The sequence below is a fragment of the Gymnodraco acuticeps genome, unplaced genomic scaffold (genome assembly GCF_902827175.1).
Source record: "Gymnodraco acuticeps unplaced genomic scaffold, fGymAcu1.1, whole genome shotgun sequence".
NCBI classification, from domain to species: Eukaryota; Metazoa; Chordata; class Actinopteri; order Perciformes; family Bathydraconidae; genus Gymnodraco; species Gymnodraco acuticeps.
Genome location: NW_022992149.1, coordinates 2,044,681 through 2,066,769, shown reverse-complemented (window position 1 = coordinate 2,066,769; position 22,089 = coordinate 2,044,681). Strand labels below are relative to the sequence as shown.

General features: G+C 39.8%; 1 protein-coding gene across 1 annotated transcript in view; it reads right to left on the bottom strand.

Annotated features, from left to right (window-relative positions):
• The window catches only part of erbb4b (erb-b2 receptor tyrosine kinase 4b), a 353,394-nt gene that overhangs the window by 55,877 nt on the left and 275,428 nt on the right, over positions 1-22,089 (bottom strand). Inside the window, 4 exon segments of the mRNA XM_034203950.1 lie at positions 2,246-2,368; positions 6,008-6,140; positions 8,884-8,928; positions 10,994-11,148. Of these exon segments, the coding sequence (XP_034059841.1) occupies positions 2,246-2,368; positions 6,008-6,140; positions 8,884-8,928; positions 10,994-11,148 (456 nt within the window).

The window sequence follows — 22,089 nt, the reverse complement described above, 5'->3', positions numbered from 1 at the left end:
TTCGGCAAAACTATTTAATCATTTTGAAGTATCTAATTTCAGGTGGGATTAAAGTGATTTAGCAGCTGTCAAAGTGGTCAAAGCATTTAAAAGAGGAGGGAAATCAAGTGTCCCTCAAATGTGTCCCACCTTTGTTCTGACCTGACACCTCCCCAGTGAGAGCAGCCACCTCTGCTCACAGTTAACACACCTGTCCTCCCAGGGCTGTCATTTCAATGATGATAGCTGCTTTTGAAACAGAATCTTTCTACCTGCACTTGTGAAGATGATTATTATTCACTGGAATGTATTGCAATATTTCTGTGTCCAATTTCGACAGTATTGTGATTACCACTGACTCTGTTCTTGTGTTTTCAACCTCACACTAAATGAGCTCTAAAAAATACAGTTAAAACTGCAAACAGTGAAATGGTGCTGCTTATGGCCCCCGAAGGAGACTGCGGTAAATCTTTAAATGTTTCCCTTGTGTTCTTGCCTGTTAAATACATGTGAATGCAAGTCTTTACCTCATTAACATCTTCACTGTCCATTATAAACCTGATTGTCATGGAGCTAAGCACATCATCATCCACCACGTCCAGGTCAATTGGTAAACTGAGCCGGGTGAGGATTAAGAAGATGCCTCAGGTGGAAAAGTCATTGCTTTTCACTTCAATCAATTTTGTGCATTCCCAAACGCATCTTATTCCTAATAAAATATTCATGCCTCCCATTTGAAAAGCAGATTTATAAAGACATGTTTTTAAACCTGAGCGGTTCTCAGACTACAATTTTACAATAAGGATACTACCTCAACCTGTGATATAGTGTGAACCCAATGGACATTATTTTTGCTCTGCTTTCATTAAATGGCCAGTCAATCTTCGAATGGCCAGTCAATCTTCGAAGGAAATGCAACATCTGTTCATTTTCTTCTTTGTGTTTTCAGAGTTGCCTGCACTACACCTGCATGTTGCCATGGCACCACTACCGTCAGAAACCCTACAGGGTACCTTTAGTAGCTCAACACTTAACAGCTGGTGTAATGAGAAGTGAGCCGCAATAAAAAAACACTCCATTTGGAAGTCAATCAGAAAGCTGACCCTCAACATTAGCCATGGTCTCAGAGTTGTGCTTGAAATAATAAGATGGTGCAATCAAGCTGCTGATGTAATGAGATCCTGCTGCCAGGAAGCATCTCAGCAGCAGAAAACTGCTCCTCAGGCCCGAGAGGAAGCAGAGGACGAGAGTTAGGAGCTCAGTGCTGGAATGTACATTAAGTCAAGTATTGTACCTGAGTAATAATTTGACATACTTGTACTTGACATGAGTCTATGTTATATTATACTCTACTATTTCAGAGGGTACTTTTCACCTAACTACATTTATTTAACGTTCATAGTTACTATCTAAACACATGATTTCCTCTATTATATGATTTGAATGAACCCAGTATGTACTCATAATTGGCTCAACATATGGTTTGAAATGCTTTGAAATGTATTTGTTAGTGATTCAAAACAAACAAATAGTGTTTTTTCTATAATAATAGAAAACTGTGAAAAGAGACATTCTGCCCTTTGAGTACTTTTATTTTTGATACTTTAAGTACATTATGCTCATAATACTTCTGTACTATTACTCAAGTAACGTTTTCAATGCAGGCCTTTCACTTGTAATCAGTTAAGAGTCGGACACTTTTTTTCACAATTTTCTCTGATGTATCACCAAGATACCATTTCTGGGTTGTAGTGCTAAACATTCAACTCTGAATGGAAAATATATTCATACATGCCTAGGAGGAACATGTGTGTGTGGGAAATGTGTGAGATGTTGCTTTGAAAAAGGACTTTTGCGCTCCCGGTAACTTACCTCTGACCCAGACGTGTTATAATGTGAACGGATGTACAAAATGACCAATGATGATTTCAGCAAGATAGTCTGTTCTTTCTCATTTCAGCTGTGCCTTTCTCTACCTCTCCACATCCCATTATCACACTGGTTGTGACCTCAGATACTTCTTATTTCACTGTAACCTCGGGGGTCTCAGTATCTGCTATTACTTATTATTTTCATCACCCGCCTCCAGCCTTCCAGCTCATTTCCTGTCATTAATGATCCTGCAATTCATCTCTCTTGTCTCCTTCTTTTTTCATTATATCACATTATGATCGCAACTTGAGTTTTTTTTCATATTTGTTCCCACCAATTACCAACAGAAACACATGCAAAGAGTTATTTTGACTTTATTCTTTGTGTGATTTACCTTGTAAACAGTCCCAAAGGCCCCAGAGCCGAGGATCTTGACCCTTTTGAGTTCGGTCTCTTTCAGGATGCGAAGCTGAGCTTGGTTTGGCGCTGTTCCACTGGGTGTTAGAGGCTCCACCAGCTAAAAACACATCAAATATCACAAAAGCAATTGAATCATTGCCTACTGTAACCCACAGCATATGACACAAGCTCCAAACAATGAGATCATTTTGTTTTTCAGACAGCCGCTCTTGTAAAGACAAGCAATTACATATAATTGACCTTTAGGATAAATCACGAAACACGTCCATGCTCAAATGTTTACTTGAATACATGTCGGGTAAATTAAATAACCATTTTCCAGTAAAATTGCATTAAGAAGCACACTTTCAAATTCCTATTCCTATTATTCAATACTGTTCAAGGGAAAAAGGTTGTTTCCAAAAAACTAATTTTAAGGAAGTCCTGCTGTGAAGCTTTCATCATGAATTACAATGGACTTACTCCCAATTGATGTATTCTTCAAATAAGAATCATTTATTGAAATGGTGAAATTTGAACGCAATACATTATGCATCCATTGAAACCTGTTGATCTTATCATGCATACATAATCTTAGTAAGTTATTTTTCAGCACATTAAGGTTACATTCACTTTTTCGACAAAACAGATCCAATCCCAGGAGTGCCATTACCATTTCAATATCACAAGTGAGAGATTTAATATGGGGGGGGTAGATAATTGCGAAGTCTGAAAAGGGATTGACACTTTTGTTGTCTCATTACTCCTCAAGTGGAGGGACGAACTCTCTGGCTATTTAACAGCCAGAGAGGGGGGAAGATGATATCAAATCAAATCAAGTTTTATTTATATAGCACATTTATAAACGATTTTTGGTCGAGCCAAAGTGCTGTACATATAATAAAAATAGCCTACAGTAGAGACACTTTACAGCAAATACAACAGCACAGATTGTTCAGAATATCAGTATGAGAAAAAACGACACCCTGCATTCTTATAGATATGAGGGAATGGAGAGAAGAAGATGTGGCAGAAAAAACAACAACAAGACAGCGATGGAGAAGCGAGCGGATGAATTAGTCAGAGGATGCAAAAGCGTGAGAGAGGGAGCAATATAAGGAGAATTAGGCAAAGAATGTGAGATTAGAAAGGGAGGGAGGGCAGAGAGAGGAAAACAAAGCGGGGTGTAAATCAGCCCGGCTGTGGCCGGCAGCCTCTGTCCCTCTGGCTCATGGTTACCATTTGATTAAAAACAATAGCCATTCTTCATTTAAATGGAATAACAAATCAGGTTCTGCAGGGTGGAAACAAGCGAGGCGGGGGCCACACATTCGCACACTCACTCACACCCGACTGTATGCTCTTGCACTGTGCAGGGAGCTGTCCAGCATTAGTGGAGCTGGAGATGTTGAGGCTACGTAGCAGCTAGCATAGCTGTCCACTGTCTCACTCTACACTGAGGTGCTGAAACCAACTATGGAGTCAGACTGTTTAACAATTTGCAGAATAATGAGAACATTAATACACTGTTAATCATAATTAATTGAAAACATAAACTTTTCGACTCAAGGGTTGCATGAAATTGAATAATACTAACCGGATTTTTATTTTTCAATATATATTGTTGGCGATATGAGCCATTACAGGAATTGATGGCCTAATTCATCCTTTCTGGAGCTGGAATATTTTCATGGAACTGACTTTATGTTTATTTTGCAACCAAATCCTCCTTTTCATGATTGGAACGAAAATGATTGTGATTAGTAGTTGGCAGTGCGTGCCTTATATCACTAACTAGCAACGCATTCAGTCTATCCTTCATTCTCTGTAAATAATGTCATAGCAGTCACACTTCTCTTCAAGAGCATTAATGGAACATTTTAATATCAAGCAGCAACAACTGTGTAGCATGAGGTGTTTTGACTATTGCACAAATCACACCATTGTGATATCGATAATGAAACAATATATATTGTGCAGCACTATAAGTAGATTTGTTTAAAAAGCTGTTATACAAGTAAAATCCTTTACATACACAGCAGAATAGACTTTAGCACATGTCGTTAAGCAACACAATATTAAGTGAGTCACCACTGCCGTCATACAGGGTGGTACATTTCTGCCTAGCTCCTCTGAATGCTATTTCCATACATTTTTTTTAAATACTTCCTGTTAAAAAAAGGCACCACTTTCGACAGATAACACTTAACACTGTTTGCAGCACATTCTGCTTTTTCATTAGGAATGACAGCATGCTTCTTCCTCGTGCTGTTTTCATAATGGTCTTCACTAATTATGCAATAGAAGTGTAAGTATGATCACAAGCCATATCAGGGCTATTTTGTCATTAAAGAAGCTGTTTGCAAAGACACTCCACTGACACTTGTGTGCTGTGAAGAGAGGGAACGCGGTGAATATATGGACACATTAGCGCATTATAGTAGATGATGTGCTCTTCTTGTTCCAACACAAAGGAAAGTGGCTTTCTCTTCTAATGGCATGGTCCCTTACCTCTTCTTACAGAAGTGTCCTCTCCAGTATACTATGGCAAAGTCAACACCTGAGCCTCTGAATTTCTTTCGCTTTCTCCACCTCCGCAGTCACCATCTGGAGACGTGGAGTCTCATACTCTTTCTTTCAGAGTGGCTTTCTCTTATTTTGTACAAAATGTGCCCAGTGTGTGGGATGCACACAAACTCACACTGCCACAATACACACATAGACACACACTCATATCCAACAATGTAATCCTACTAACTCAGAAAAAAACACCCTCAGGCATTTCCTATGTTTTGATGTTGTTTTCCTCTTAAATTAATGAAATACTCGTCTTCAAGATTGTCAATTTTATGAATAATCTGTCAAAGAAAAAACATATACTTTTTCTTTGGTCCCTTTTCATTAATTTTCGTTTTAATCTTCCCCCTCCTATTTCTCCACATGTTTTTAATGGTAAAGCCCAATTTATATAAAGTAATTTTCCCAATTGAAAACAACCCAACAATATTAAAGGTTTAGGACAGGGAAAGTGACTTACAACTGTGTTGGGAAAATACTGAATGTACTCTTCCAATATCAGAGTAGCCCATGATAACAAAGGCCAAACTGTAGCTGTGTACGTAACAGGATGTATGATCACCTAGAAGAGCGTCAGGACACACTGTTTTAGGTTTATGATAGCTATGTGACAACGATGAACATGATGATTCAGCCTCTATGGAGATGGACATATGACAAGCATGACCATTTCTGACGTGGGTCTTAGCTAATCGAAACTAAACATTGAATACTACTTTTTTATTTTATTTATATATTTATTTGACAGGGACAGTGCACATTGATTGACATTTCTGTAAATGCGCCAGAGTTAGCCAACAGGCTATTTTTCGTCTGTAGTCCCTTGACAGATGTTGAAAGCCATCCTAAAAACAAAAATGCTGTGACACCCTCTCTTGTATATAAAGCATCTGAAGGACACTGTTCAGGAACTCATTGTCCCATATGCTCTGTATGTGATGACTACTTCCATTCTTGCAAGGATAATAAATACATGTATCCTGATATTGAAGCTCAAGCTGGTGATGAGTGAAATGGTGTAAAGCCTAATTTATGTAAAGTAATTTTCCCAATTGAAAACAACCCAACAATATTAAAGGTTTAGGACAGGGAAAGTGACATTCAACTGTCACTAATGTCTAATCATTCACAGTGACTTCCATTCTTCTGACAAGATGATCTGCCAGCAGTTTGTGCTCACCTCTGTCTCCAGGAAGCGACGAAGCGCTCTCTTCTTCTTAATGTTCTTCCGTCGAACAGACACGGCTACGCTCAGCCCCATGATCACCACCAAGAAGAGGCCGCCAATCACCCCTGCTGCGATCAGAGGGGTTCTGAAGATAAAAAAGGAGCAGTTGAGTGGGAGTAGAAAAGACAAAAAGATAAAAGTCGGCATCGTTTTTATGCTGCCATTTGCACACTGAGAATAAATAGGTAAGCAAATAAACAAACACATTAGAACTTGTCTTTAAGCATATGCTTATGTGGGCAATCCTCAAAAAGTTCATCACCTGCAGTTTGTTTTCTACTAAGCTTCATCTGGTTACAAATATCCCTCGATGCACTCTCATTAAAATCATGGCTGAGATCAAAAACATGGAAGTAACCATCAAAGCGAATTCTCAGCAGCATACTGACGCTGTCATTTGAAATCAAGCCTCTTAAAAATATTCTTGATATGCCCTGCAAATTGTCTACAGAGTTGCTGCATACATGAGGGAGTATAGCTTATCTGACACCGCTGCCACCTTTATTCTTTAATTTGGTAAACACATAATGAGATTCTCCTAAATCAGTGGAAAAAGGCTATTATTTGGGACTGTATATCACAGACCGCAAGGATTAATGTAATCACAGTCAGACAGGTTCATGGGTATCTCCCCTTCATCCCTCTCTTTGGCACGCACAGGGTGAAAGTCAATCAGCTTATAGAGGTTATTGTATGTCTGTATGGATAGCTATCAAGTAAAGGCTGTATGAAACTCTTTGTTTGGTTTGAAGTAATTTAGTCAACTAGTCACTTGTACATATATTGTCCACCGGAGAGGAGAGCATTCATTTTTCAACTGTTAAATGTCCAAATGATTAAATATCCTGGTCACAATTATTTGTTGGGATAGTTTCTCTGCTCTCTTGTAAAATGAGGGGATCAATATCATCCAAAGTGAAAACAAGAGAATCGCAACAGTTTGTCAATAGTGCATCATATAACTCCTGTGAAATTGTTTTTTTAATATAAATATATTTGTAACGCTATTCGGAAACATTTTGTAATTTCTTTGAACGGATAAAACAAACAAGATACAAAGTGTTACTTTCACCTGTTGTTCTCTGGCTACGCGATGCTAACTGTCCTCTGGTTGTATCTAACCGTATCCAACTCTCTTCAATAACAACTGAAAATGTAATTCAACATTAGATGGTCACCTATTGTATGATTTGGCACATGATCAAATGTCAATTTAGCATTGAGAACCACTGTAGAGGTCTAATGCAATCCGCACGCTTCACGTACACGATTCTTCCAACTGACTGGCCTAAATGCTCTCCTGAGTGATCATGTGAGACCCAGCTATACATCAACGTACTCAAGACATGGAGTTCTAAAGGTTGCCCAGCACGCCACATTTCCACATGGTCAGCGATGCATTTGACCACATTAAATGCAATGTTTCTCTACCATTACAACCATTAATTTCTTAAAACACATGCATAGGGAGCCAATGAGTGAACACAGAAATATCAGACAACAGGAAGCTCTGACTTTTCTTATAATTAAACGGGAAAGATACTACCAAATGGCAACGTGTCCGACGGGGGATTACTTTTCAGTTTTATCAGACTAAATATTACACGAGTAAGTGACAGGAAGTGATTAATACAGCTTAATCGGATACGCTCACAATCACACAAGATGTATGTTAATGCCAGGTGAAACGATGGCCTTTGAAGGCTTAGCGTAATCATGTATTTCTGATAAGCCACTTTCAGCTGTACTCAAAAGCCAATACCTTCTACCGGTGAGAGATTTACAAGATGTGTGACACCTCAGAGCAGGCAGCTAAGCCTGGGGTTAGCTGGGCGTCTACTGCTGTATCCTAGACACAGCTATCGGAGATCAGATAAGAGCTGATCTGTTCACCAGGTCAGCTGATGGCTACATTTCCCCCATCTGCTGCAATCCCCCTTCTTCCTGCTGACAGTGTCCCAAAGACTGTTTCAGGAGGTAAAGGTAAGACTGAGCAGATTTTTAGAAGGCGTGTTTTTTTCCTCTGATATGGTAGGAAACTCCTTCATTACATGTTGATCTCAGTGGGTTCAGGATTGAATATTCATCAGTTAATACTCACTAAATTGTTATTTGTTCGTCTGTCTGTGTATCTAGTTCTAGGTTTTTCCTAAGGAAGACTCGTGCTCTGCTGCTAGATAGTATAAATTCAATTTATTTTCCATTCTGATGAAGTTCAAAGTCGAACACTACATTTTACCATCGCACTGTCATGTTCTGATATGCGTGGCTCTGTTCTTATGAGACAGCAGTTTTGTGTTTCAGATCTCCAGATCCATCGGTAAGTTATGTTGTGTTTACTGCTCACTCTGCCTTGTTTTTTTCTTAGAAAACAAAAAACAAAATCCCCCCCCCAGAACACCAACCCACAATTCTCTGCGCCACTTGATGCCAAGCTGTTTCTCTTATGAAATCTTGAATCCATTTGATGTCAACTGTTAGAGGCATTTTGTTTCCACACTCTCTGCAATCGCCTCAGAACAAAAGCTAAAGCGCTATCAATTTATCAAGAACCAGGCAAATTGTTTGTGCGCACACATAAACACACACACACGCCTGCATACACAGAGAGGCATTAAGGACGCTCACAGGGATTTTTGGCCTTAGAGCTATAGCCACACAGTAAGCAAAGTCTCTGATTAATGGCTATAGCTCTAAGGCCAAAAATCCTTGTGAGCGTCCTTAATGCCTCTGTGTATGCAGGCGTGTGTGTGTGTGTTTGTTCATGTATGTGCGTCAAAAGCTGTTTACTGTGTATGAAAGGAAATACACCGAAAATAATTGTGTACCTGTCCATCCAGCCAATGCAGTCTTGCAGTCGTGGTCCAATGCACCTAAGTAAACAAACACAGGACAAGTTACAAAAAGTAATAAGTTAGTTAGTCAGATATCTGAGGATTATGAAACTGTGTGGGGAGTTCAGCAAAGCAATTAAGTAAATAGTCAATTATAAATTCAAGAAAAACTTCATATTTTCTTCCAGAAGCCTGTATCTACTGCGATTAATGATAATACAAATGTATATAATGGGAAGTTCTTTACTCTGGGGTTACATTTTGTTATGCATGCCTTCTCTATTACAGCACACACCTTTTGCACCTTTCGCTTACGCATATAGGGATGAATTAAAACATAATATGATTTACAATCACATAAATTACTAAAAAAGTAGCAAACTTAAATAATTACAAATTGTAAGAGAGAAGAATATATATCAATGTAATTAACCTTTTTGAAGTCTATACAAAATATGAATAAACATGATTAGATATGCATTCCCTTCGTCAGTAATGACACTAAGCATTCTATACAGTATGTCTCTGTCTGCTGCAGGATGTTCCTGTGGTAAAGCCTGCATAAATATGTTTACAATAACTTGCCCATACTCCATAATGAAAATAGTATGCATTCATGTTTTAGTGTTGAGTAAAGGTATATGCTCAAAGGTGAATCTGAGTGTATTCTAGCTGAAAGGAAGTGCTGTACTTCCTGTCTGTCAATGTATTGATTTTCAGTAAGCAAGATGATTCAAGTATGGACTTTGGAGTGCTGTATTCTACCAGCGAACATAAGCCAGAATCCATTGATTTCTCATATCTGTCCATTGTACCTTGTATTGCTGTCTGTCAAAACATATTGGGTCAGTGTGTGTGTGTGTGTGTGTGTGTGTGTGTGTGTGTGTGTGTGTGTGTGTGTGTGTGTGTGTGTGTGTGTGTGTGTGTGTGTGTGTGTGTGTGTAAGCATACGTAAGTTGTGTAAGTAGAGCCACAACTTTATCCTAAAGGATCAGTTTCAGTGTGTCTACATGGGTGACAGATTACAAAGCTACATTGTCTTCTGACAGAAAGCAAAGATCTCTGCTGGAAATGTCACACGTCCTCCTGTGTTGATGTCTCAAATCTCTCATGTATATTGTGCACTGGTAGCGTCTGACAGTCTTAATACTAGTTTAAAAATATCGCTGCTCCTTGAATGTTTATAAATGGGGGATAGTGGCCTTGTCCCTGTACGTCTCTTTCCATTTTTGTCTATCTCTCTCCCTTCTAGCTTGTTTTTTGGAGAGGCGGATCTTCTTATGAAGCTATACCTGTGACAAAGTGTTAGCCCGGTGTTTTCCATTTACGACTACATTGCTATGCTCGAGTGAGCTGGAGGCTGTCACTCAGGAGAGGAGAAATACCACACAAGGAAGTGACATAAACTCCCTGTGGAGATAAATACAAAACAATGTCTCTCCAACCGTTGTTCAATATTGCATTCAGCGATCAGTGTCTAGTGAGCGATGGAGATGGGCAAGGTACTTTACTGACTCCTCTGGCTTTTATTCTTCCCCTCTTCTCTTACATCTTCTGCTTTGCCTCTCTATTGTTCCCTTTCTGTTCTTTATACATTTGATTATCTTCTGAAATAAAAAGCTGGAGCGATTGGGGTTATAGTTTGGGTTATTTGTAATATCATGACCCTTGTTAATAGTGGTTTACCTGTATTTGTTTTGGTTTACGTAAAAGTACTTTTTTGCAAAACAAAGGGATTATTGCTCTCGTTCATCTTACGCTTGCATACACGCTCTGTAACTGCAGAGTAGGTACCACCATTATCGTAATACTGAAGTTACTGAATCAAAAACGTTTATTACAAACAATCTATATAACTATTATCACCCAATTCATTTCCTAATAATTGGTCATCATCCCTCCACGACATCTAAATTGACTATTGGTGAAAATGTTCCCTGTATTTTTATTTTATCTTGTATATGATTACCGCTTGGTTTCATTTATCTTTAATAGTTTGAAAGAACTGACTTCTGGTTTATGAAGGAATGACTGAAATGTCCTACAGGAGTAATGAGCATTGAACGCAACACCTCTGACCAGTCCTCATCCTGACTGTACTCACCCTTGGGTGCAGTTGGAATGGCAGGGATGGCATTCATTGTTGTCTTCTGCGTACTTGAAGATGAAGCTGTTGGCACCTTGCAGGCCATCAGGACACTTTTCCACACAATTAGGACCATCTTTGAAATGGATGCATTTCACGCAATGCTCTGGGCCCTATGGGAATTGAGAAGAAAAATAATTTTCAGGTAAACATTTCAATTTTTAAAACATACAAAATGATACAAGAAAAATATATTGTTTTGTTTTGTACAAAATTAAGTGGCATGGGTTATTCATAACTGTTAGAATTTCTGGCAAACTTGTTTATAAAAGGCGAATTTGAAACATTTTATTTCTTTGCAGCAGGTTTACTTATTGCCTCATATATGTTTAAGTTTAGATGTTTTAACAGTTTTTACTCTCAAGTTTTTATCCAAACTTCTTGTGTGTGGAAAGGATATACTTCATTAAGGCAAAAAGGACACATCTGTGGTGTCACAAACTTGGGTGATGATAAACGTGTTGTGGTATCGTAGGTTTGTAATGTAAACTGATTGATGGGTATATTTCTACATCAATAACTTGCCAAGTGCAGGTTTCTAAGCAGCTTTACAGATTACAGTGTGTATGTATCAGTGGAGTCTGGAGAGAGAAATAGAGATAACAAGACAGAAGGTAAAAAGCAAGAAAAAAGAAGCACTGTAGAGTAATAAGAGAAAGTAAGGGAGAGAGAGAGAGGTTAAGGATGCTGAATAACAGTGTAGAGGAGAGGCAGTAAGAGCGAGCGAGATATAGTGTGAATAAGAGAGAGAGAAGGGGGACGGGAGGGAGAGAGCAGACAAGACGCATAAAGCAGTGTGAGCGGAGCGGGCAGAAAATAACCATCGCTCACAGCACACACAATGACCATAACAATCCGCCTAGAACAGGATTTATGGAGCTAATATAGGCGAAGGAGGATGTAGGGGAGGAGAGGAGGAGAGGCAAAGAGCTCTCCCAGACACAGCGCGTATCATCAACAGGCCTGAAGAACATCTCATTGACAAACACATACACAAACCAGGGGTGGAAGAAAAAGCACGACTTGTGTGAAAGTACCAGTGACACAATCTGAAAATACTCCATTTAAAGTAAAAGTCCTGCATCTAAAATGTAACTTTACAAATAATATTGGCAACATGTACTTGATTCAAAAGGTTAGGTACCGGGATAAATGTTTGACTGTGACTGAAATTATAATACAGGGCATTAATAGGTTAATACTGACGCATCATCATCATATATTGGATACACATTCCATTGATTGATTGATTAATGCTGCAGGTAAAAGTACAAACAATTAGTTTTGATTTCAAAATGAAACTGAATTGGATCATGTCAGAGGATTGGAGTGAAAATGTATCGTTAGCGGAGCTGTTAACAACTCATCATACACCTGCAATTATAACTCAAATATGAGAAGGGGCAGAATTTAGACAATCATTTTGTTTAAGAGTTCAGAAACAAAAAAGCCTTTTTTTTTAAATATATATTAAAAGGTAATATTTATATTTCCCTCTGAAATCTGGTGAAGTAGGATACGGACAAAATGAAAATACTAGTATGTGGAAACGGAATCCGCAACAATGCATTTTGGTCACAAGCACTTACAGCTGATTTCAAAATTGCACACACATTAGTTAACATATTCATTAACACACACAACACACCACACACACACCAGGGCTCAACGCTAACTTTTAAAAGTGGTTGCCAGGCTGGCAACCAGGCATCAGCTTTTGGTTTCCAAAACTGAAAATACGGTTGCCATTTTTAGTCACCTTATATTTTAAATAATTAAGATACTATACAATTATACATCAACTTAATAATGAACATGTGACAAAATAATGTTCAAATGCTTTACAATAAGTAATTAACACAATTATTTGAAACTAAAGTGGTAATAAACTTGCCACCCTCAATTGCTGGTATACAAAATACCAGTAGTGCAGCTGTTGTCATGTTCTTCACAGATCCCTCACAAATGAATTGAGCAAGTCACTAGTTTCTTGGTCATCCGTTGTCTCCATTTCAAATTTGGGTTTCTTGACCTTTGTGCTGACCCCCACCATAGATCCATTGGCCCTTCAGCATTGAAGTCTTGATTGTGGTTCTGTCATTGGCCAGACTATGTCTAATGTTAAATAAATGAAAACCATTCACAGTTAAGAATTATATATTAATTAATGCTGTAAATTACCTAACTTTAATATGTCTAACTATATTTAAAATGTGTTACCTTTTTATAGAAGTGATTATATTTGTATGCCAATATTTTCTATGGTAAAGTTTCGTTTAGCATGTTTCTTTTGGTAAGATTTTAGTAAGTCCCGATCTTTTAATAAGATCGGGACTCTTATTTTGAAGGAACTTTTACCAGAAGTGAATGCACAACGGAGCAGAACGTACATTAATGCCCCGGCCTCACGAGGACGAAAACGGCTAAACGCATAGGATTAACGCAAACGCAATCGCAAAAAAGCTTCCGTCCACACGCAATAGTCATCCGGATAGTGTCTGTCCACACGAGACAGCTCTGTTTAGCTCCAACCGCTGGAGAAGCTGCAGTACATGCAGGAGCCTGTACGTGGCGCTGTAACTTCCTCCACAAAAGCAGCGAAGAAGCATGGTTGTCATGGTTGCCCTTCTGTTTATTCTCCGCGGTGGGGGCCGAGGGAACCGGACAGAGTTTCTCGCCAGTCAACGTGTATTAAAGTTTAAATCTTAAATTATAAAAGTGCCGGTCAAAGGTCTTCTTTGTTATTTATTGAGCTTTAAAACAAATGAATAACGACTCTATATAATATAATAATAAAATACACGGAGCCTCTCTTTTTCCTCCCTCTCTTCGGACAGCGCCAGTGTCTGTTTCATGCAGCAGCTGATCCAGTAATGAGTGACCCGGCCGACAGTAAAAATAAACATATTTATAACTAGGTAGTTTGAGAGGTGTCTCCGTTTTGTCAGATTAGACTTCACTCGCGTTTAGGTCCATATCGAGAGAAAGATAAATAATCTGAATTCAGTGTGCAGTTTACTTTGACGCGGGGGTGAGCAGCAGAGGTGGGGAGAGGCGGGGCTATTGCCTCATCATTATCAGAAAATGATCGTATAGGGCAGGGGTGGCCAACCAGTCAGAGGTTAAGAGCCACATTTTTTCTATGTTACTGCAAAGAGCCACATCAAACACACAGTCACTGATACCGCTTGTTTCAGTTTTTTGTTTTCTGGAGACAAGATTTCAACCACGTCACTGATGCATTTTTGTGGCATTGGGATATATATTTTTAAAATCCTCTGGAGCAGAGAGAGGAGCTGTGGATTATTGTTATTGATTAATGCATCAGTGTTTCTTAGGGTCAAAAACACTAAACTCACAACTTAAAATGAAAGCGTTTAGTTTATTTAATAAAAGAGCACATGTTCAATGTGAAAAGTGATAGTAGTTATAGATTATTTTCAATTTGGTGCGATATATATATATTTAAAAAAAAATTATATATATTTTTTAAACACCTTGAATTTCAGGGGGGGGCGCGGGGCTCCGTTGGCGGGGTGCAGTGCCCTTCAAAGACAATGGTAGGGGAAACACTGGATAGTAGTGTTTAATCAACGATAGGTTTCCCCCCCTCAAAAAGTGATTGGTTCACTGCATCGCAGGTATTATTGTGATTGGCTCTTGGGCCACATCAAAATTAGACGCGCTGTCATCCTCTCATACTGACACCTGACACCACACATACACACGTAGGGAGAGCCGGGACGAAAGTAACGGAGCAATTTTATCCGAGCCCAAACAACTTTGACCGGCCAAATTACGTCAGAATTATCAGCATTCAATACTTAACAGACCTACTAAATATCAGGTTTAACTGTCGTGTTGTCACGATACCAACATTTTGGTTTCGATACCAAGTCAAGAATTGCGATTCCGATTATTTTTCGATACTTTTCTTAAAAAAGGGAAACAGTCTTAAATGTAATTATTGTGCTTTATTTCAGACCAGAACCAGAACCATAACACAACCTTTAAACAATGAGAACAATAAATACAATAAATGACAAGAATTCGTATTAAATAAAATTAATACATTTCTTACAGACAGGCCTCGTGGTGTCCGTAGGCTTGCCCTCACTGTCAGAGATATAGCTAAAATACTTCCACATTTCGCTTCTGGCGTCTTTTTTGTCAACAAGCCGAGGGGCAGCGGCAGTTGCACTCCCACTTGCAGCCATGCTTCTCGTTTTCTCACATGCTCTGGCAGCTAGCGCGTGCACGAGAGCGGGGAGGCACTTGAGCGTGCTTTAGAGGGGCGGGACTGCAGGCACGGCTGCAGAGCAGGGAGTGGAAGCAGAGCGCTGAACTATGAAGGGCCGTGTAGGCCAAAATTCAAACTCACCTCGCACACACACTACTGAAAACATCTCGCCTTGCACACACACTACTGAAATACTCTCACATTCACTACTGAACACCTCACACACACACTACTGAAAACATCTGGCCTTGCACACACACTACTGAAATCCTCTCACATTCACTACTGAACACCTCACACACACACTACTGAAAACATCTGGCCTTGCACACATACTACTGAAATACTCTCACATTCACTACTGAACACCTCACACACACGCTACTGAAAATTAACGTCATACACACACTATTGAAATCCTCTCACATTCATTACTGAACACCTCACACACACACTACTGAAAATTAACCTCACACACACACACTCCTGAAAAACATTTTACTGAAAGGTTCTCAGTAGGGAATGTGCATGTGTTTCACCTATGTGTGTGTGAGGGGATTCTTGCTGTAACGGAAGTCATTCTAATGTAACGGAAGTCATTCTAATGTAACGGAAGTCATCTGCTAGTGGTCTCTTTGCTAGCCCCGTTAGCTTCATTAGCTCCAGGCTGCTACTCGGACGTGTTTGTTGTGTTGATGCCTGGTGGAGTATTCTTTATTGAAATATCGCACTTATCTTATGGCTCTGCGGTTCAAACAGACCGTCCATGAATGCAGTTTATTCGGTAAGTGAAATTCAAGCACTTTATTTCTTACTTGTCTTTTTATTCAGCTAACAAGCGAGACGAAGCTACATCTGTGCTAACGATGCTATCCGTAGCATACAAGTTAAAACATAATGGAGAAGTGTAAAACATTAAGAAGGATTATACTGTAAAACATAAGGCTTCTCGGTGAGGTTGGTAAAATAAGGTCATGCTTGTACATTAGTTAGTTTGCTAGTTAGGTAACTGTATGCATTGTTATTGTTAATTTAAAATAGCTATGCTCGACGATGCAGACAGCTAGCGTCACATTAGTGTTGAAGAGCAGAGTATGAGATTAACCTCACTATAAGATCTGTGTATCTGAAAAATATGAATCTCACATTTCCAGTTGGTTCCAGAAATAACGTTGACGTAGATATTGCAATATGGTTTGTTGAGCTGGAGTTGAAGCTTACTGGTTAACGTTCATCATATTAAACGAACGAACCCAAACGTTGTTGTTTTTATTAATATTATTACCAATCCTTACTTAGCATTTTATTATCATTACACTGGAGAAACCGATTTATTGTGGCAGCAGAACGTGAACATGTAACTTAATGCCTGCATTTGAGGACGAAAAATAGCTCAGTCAATGCTTTAGGGACAAGGAAATGATTTGTTTAAATATTAGATATGACGTTATGTGTGCTTCTGTGACAATGAAGCTTATTCATTGCATTACATTTGTTGAAGTTGTTTGTCTTTTACCCTTACGTGTGTGTGGGCTTTGATATCCAGCACTTTTTTTTAAGGATAACAAAAAGATTATCACATGACATTTGCATGTAAAAACAAGTCTGTGACCAACACATTGTTACTTTACATATACATCTGTTTGTTTAAAGTTTCCAGGTGATGCAGACAGACCAGAGGATGCTGACCACGAGAGACAGACCTATTCCTAACATCAGTGAACTTCAGCATGGACTCAAAGGTACAAAGACTCCTTTCATACTGTACAAAGAATCGAGAAACGTTCTGGTTTAAATAGATAAAGTAACAACTATAATCAGCTTTCACATTTCAATGTATTTAAGGCAATTATTATTTTACATTGTGAGAATTGCTACCATTTGTCTCTACATATTGTCTGTAAAAGACGTGGTAAAAGTGGTTCTTGCAGTGAGACAACCGAGCAGTTGAATATTATTTAATAAGATATTTTAATGTTGATTAACTGCAGACTGTTCATTCATAATCTGATTATCTTTGTAGTACAAAGTGATGAATTAAAAAAACACATTCAAATTAAAAAAATACATTATTTCTACAGCCGCTAAATAAACAAACCTTTCATAAATAACACACTTGCTCTGCAATAATGTCATATGTTTGTCATTTCTGTTAGGAAAGGACATACCTGAAGGACACAACTGCCTCACCGTTTTCTCAGAGGGGCAAGAAGAAAATGAAAAGCTGATTTCAGATTAAAGACCAATACAGGACATTCACTAAGAAACTACACTTTTATTGTGAACACAAAGTCAAACAGGACCATCATTTGTTTGTGACAGCTGAGCCCAGTATGTGCTCACAGATGCAGTTAGGGGGTTTCTCCATCAGGCCTGGCCCTCCTCCATCAGGCCTGGCCCTCCTCCATCAGGCCTGGGCCTCCTCCATCAGGCCTGGGCCTCCTCCATCAGGCCTGGGCCTCCTCCATCAGGCCTGGGCCTCCTCCATCAGGCCTGGTCCTCCTCCATCAGGCCTGGCCCTCCTCCATCAGGCCTGGGCCTCCTCCATCAGGCCTGGGCCTCCTCCATCAGGCCTGGGCCTCCTCCATCAGGCCTGGGCCTCCTCCATCAGGCCTGGGCCTCCTCCCAGAGAAAGACCTCTCCACCTCAGTCCTCTCCAGCCAAACCCACAGACAGGACATCCGTCATGCTGAGGTTTCTCCCAAAGTCTCTGCACGCTGTCTCAATTGATCCACACTGTGAATATGAGGGGGAAATGTGTGTCATAAATGCTTTAGACAATAAGAAATATGAAGTTAACTGTAAGGAATGGCTCATTGTTTTTTTAAATAGACAAAACTATTACTGTATTTCAATATCTCATGTCTGAAAGTTTAATTTAAAAGAAGAAGAGGCCCCAAAAATAAAGATTGGTATATCAATAAATGTAGTTGATTTTGTCTTTTTAATTGTTTAAAGTAGATAGAACTGGTACTTAAGAGTTTGAATACAGTCTGGTTGCGGAGGAGGCACACAGGTAAGAGCATATAGCTACCATCACATGTAACTAAGCTTGACTTGAATTTATTAAAATTAAGTAACAGCAACAAATCAATAACAAATCATGCAAAAATGTGAATCTTTGCTGTTGAATTTACCACATATTGTATGTTTTAGAAACCTTAAGGCATTTATAGATTTATATGCAAGTAACATCCCAAAACTCAATACCTTAGATTATTATTGAAAGTTTTGCTGACTCACTTTGGGGTCCTTTTTATTTTAGAATCGTTTTTCATGAGACAGTCAATTTAAATATTTGTACTATGCCATATTCACATTCATTTGTAACACACACGTAAGGGTAAAAGACAAACATCTTCAACAAATGTAATGCAATGAATAAGCTTCATTGTCACAGAAGCACACATAACGTCATATCTAATATTTAAACAAATCATTTCCTTGTCCCTAAAGCATTGACTGAGCTATTTTTCGTCCTCAAATGCAGGCATTAAGTTACATGTTCACGTTCTGCTGCCACAATAAGTCGGTTTCTCCAGTGTAATGATAATAAAATGCTAAGTAAGTATTGGTAATAATATTAATAAAAACAACAACGTTTGGGTTCGTTCGTTTAATATGATGAACGTTAACCAGTAAGCTTCAACAATCAACTCCAGCTCAACAAACCATATTGCAATATCTACGTCAACGTTATTTCTGGAACCAACTGGAAATGTGAGATTCATATTTTTCAGATACACAGATCTTATAGTGAGGTTAATCTCATACTCTGCTCTTCAACACTAATGTGACGCTAGCTGTCTGCATCGTCGAGCATAGCTATTTAAATTAACAATAACAATGCATACAGTTACCTAACTAGCAAACTAACTAATGTACAAGCATGACCTTATTTTACCAACCTCACCGAGAAGCCTTATGTTTTACAGTATAATCCTTCTTAATGTTTTACACTTCTCCATTATGTTTTAACTTGTATGCTACGGATAGCATCGTTAGCACAGATGTAGCTTCGTCTCGCTTGTTAGCTCAATAAAAAGACAAGTAAGAAATAAAGTGCTTGAATTTCACTTACCGAATAAACTGCATTCATGGACGGTCTGTTTGAACCGCAGAGCCATAAGATAAGTGCGATATTTCAATGAAGAATACTCCACCAGGCATCAACACAACAAACACGTCCGAGTAGCAGCCTGGAGCTAATGAAGCTAACGGGGCTAGCAAAGAGACCACTAGCAGATGACTTCCGTTACATTAGAATGACTTCCGTTACAGCAAGAATGACTTCCGTTACAGCAAGAATCCCCTCACACACACATAGGTGAAACACATGCACATTCCCTACTGAGAACCTTTCAGTAAAATGCTTTTCAGGAGTGTGTGTGTGTGAGGTTAATTTTCAGTAGTGTGTGTGTGAGATGTTCAGTAATGAATGTGAGAGGATTTCAGTAGTGTGTGTGCAAGGCCAGATGTTTTCAGTAGTGTGTGCGTGAGGTGTTCAGTAGTGAATGTGAGAGGATTTCAGTAGTGTGTGTGCAAGGCCAGATGTTTTCAGTAGCGTGTGTGTGAGGTGTTCAGTAGTGAATGTGAGAGGATTTCAGTAGTGTGTGTGCAAGGCCAGATGTTTTCAGTAGTGTGTGTGTGAGGTGTTCAGTAGTGAATGTGAGAGGATTTCAGTAGTGTGTGTGCAAGGCCAGATGTTTTCAGTAGTGTGTGTGTGAGGCTTAATTTCAGTAGTGTGTGTGAGGTGTTCAGTAGTGAATGTGAGAGGATTTCAATAGTGTGTGTGTGAGGCTTAATTTTCAGTAGTGTGTGTGTGAGGTGTTCAGTAGTGAATGTGAGAGTATTTCAGTAGTGTGTGTGCAAGGCCAGATGTTTTCAGTAGTGTGTGTGTGAGGTGAGTTTGAATTTTGGCCTACACGGCCCCTCATACTGAACACACACAGCTCTTATTTAAACGGCGCTTTCTCACCGGAGTACTTTCCGCCGTCATTCTTAAACGGAGGAATCGTAACGTTTTTAACGGCAGGGTATCGCGGTATACCTATCTAGTATCGGTACACCGTGCACCACTAGTCAGGAGTCAGTGTCTCTCCCCCAAACTCACACATATAAAATTCAATATGAACTGAAGAGCCGCATGAAACTAGGCAAAGAGCCGCATGCGGCTCGAGAGCCGCAGGTTGGCCACCCCTGGTATAGGGCGTACACACGGAGCCGTTGGACCCCCCAGAGCGTTGCGTATGCCGTTCTATCCACCTTGGGACCCGTTATCGTTTCCGCAGTCGTTTAGTGCCGTATTCGGTCCTCCTCATGTGGCCGAACGGTCTATATGACACTAAACAGTAACGCAAACGACCGTTTTCGGCCTCGTGTGGCCGGGGCATAAGGCCCCGTCTCAGGTCGGTTAAATTAAATCCTTGCTTGCTTCCCTCACTTGCGTCGTTTCCCTGCGTCTAGTCCCCATCAGTGGCGTTTTCTCCTGGAGGCCTCCTGTTTTTTTGCAGTGTAGTTATCATTTTAATAAATGAATAAAAACACTTCGTTTAGTTTCGGAAATTCTTTGTTGTGTGTTGCTGCCGGCCGTCTCTCCCCCATTCTCATTGAGTATTTTACAAAGAGTGAAACAGTGCCCCTCTAGATGTTATGGTGAAACAGTAGATTGCACTCACTGTTGCGAGAGGAGGCCAGCCGAAATTGGCTTCCCTTGGTGAAAAAAAATGGAGAGATTGACCAATCAGATGAGGCACACGTGATGCCCCTGCCAACCTGTGATTAGTCAGGGCCATGCCAAGGGAAGCAAGAGGCGGCCGGCTTCCCTTGCCTCACAATCCAATCAAATTGCATCAATTTAGTGTTGCAGTGACGCTTCCTAAAACCCGGAAGTAAGCTGCGCTCGGGTTCCCTCGACATGGGATTTCTCCATAGGATTTTGGAAAATAGCTCAAAATAAGGTCAGTGGAAAACGAACCTGTTAGATAAATGCACGTTGTGTTCAGTCGGATAATATTCACATGTCTACCCTACTTTTATAATTTTCGAATCATAAATCGAATCGATAGAAGATAGATAGCGTCACTGCACCACTCTCACCGCCGTTAGAAAGTAGCAAGCAACTGAAGCAAGTGCAATTATGGAGGGTGAAGATTTGGAGTATTTCCTCAAAAATAATTGTACTAAACTTCCGCTACAGCAGCAATAACAAATACAATCTGATGATAGGCCAATGCCCAAACTGGAGCTGTGTACAGAGAGGAAAAAAGGAGCGAATCGGACATAAAACGTTAAAGGTCTCCTGATTTAGTTTGTGAATGAATGCTTATTAGAGTTTGGGCTGGAGAGTGCGTGCGGACATGTCGGTTAGATAACAGGCGTGTGTAAGTCCTGCATCTGTATGATACAAATGTGTGTAAAATGATACCGGGTGCTGTAATCACTCATCTGGTTACGTTATTATATTGACCACCACACCCCCCCCCCACCCCACCCAAAAGAAAGGACGTATTATTGGCTTCCCCTAATTTTTTTCCCACGCCACGCTACTGGTCCCCATAGATATATATAAACACTAGATGGCTCAAGGGGGAGTCGCCAGCGTAGCTCACCGGTGCCCATCTTGCCACAGTCAACAGCTACTGCTACAGCTGTTGTGAGGTGAGGGATCTGCACAAAAATCCCTGTGCATCCCTGTCCCTCATCTCTCTCTCGTTTTATTTTTCAGCTTTGCCAAAAGCCACTGTGTCAACTGTCCTTCCTGGGTTGCCGTCCGGAGTTCTCCAATATGGCGGACCATCTTGCACATGCGCAG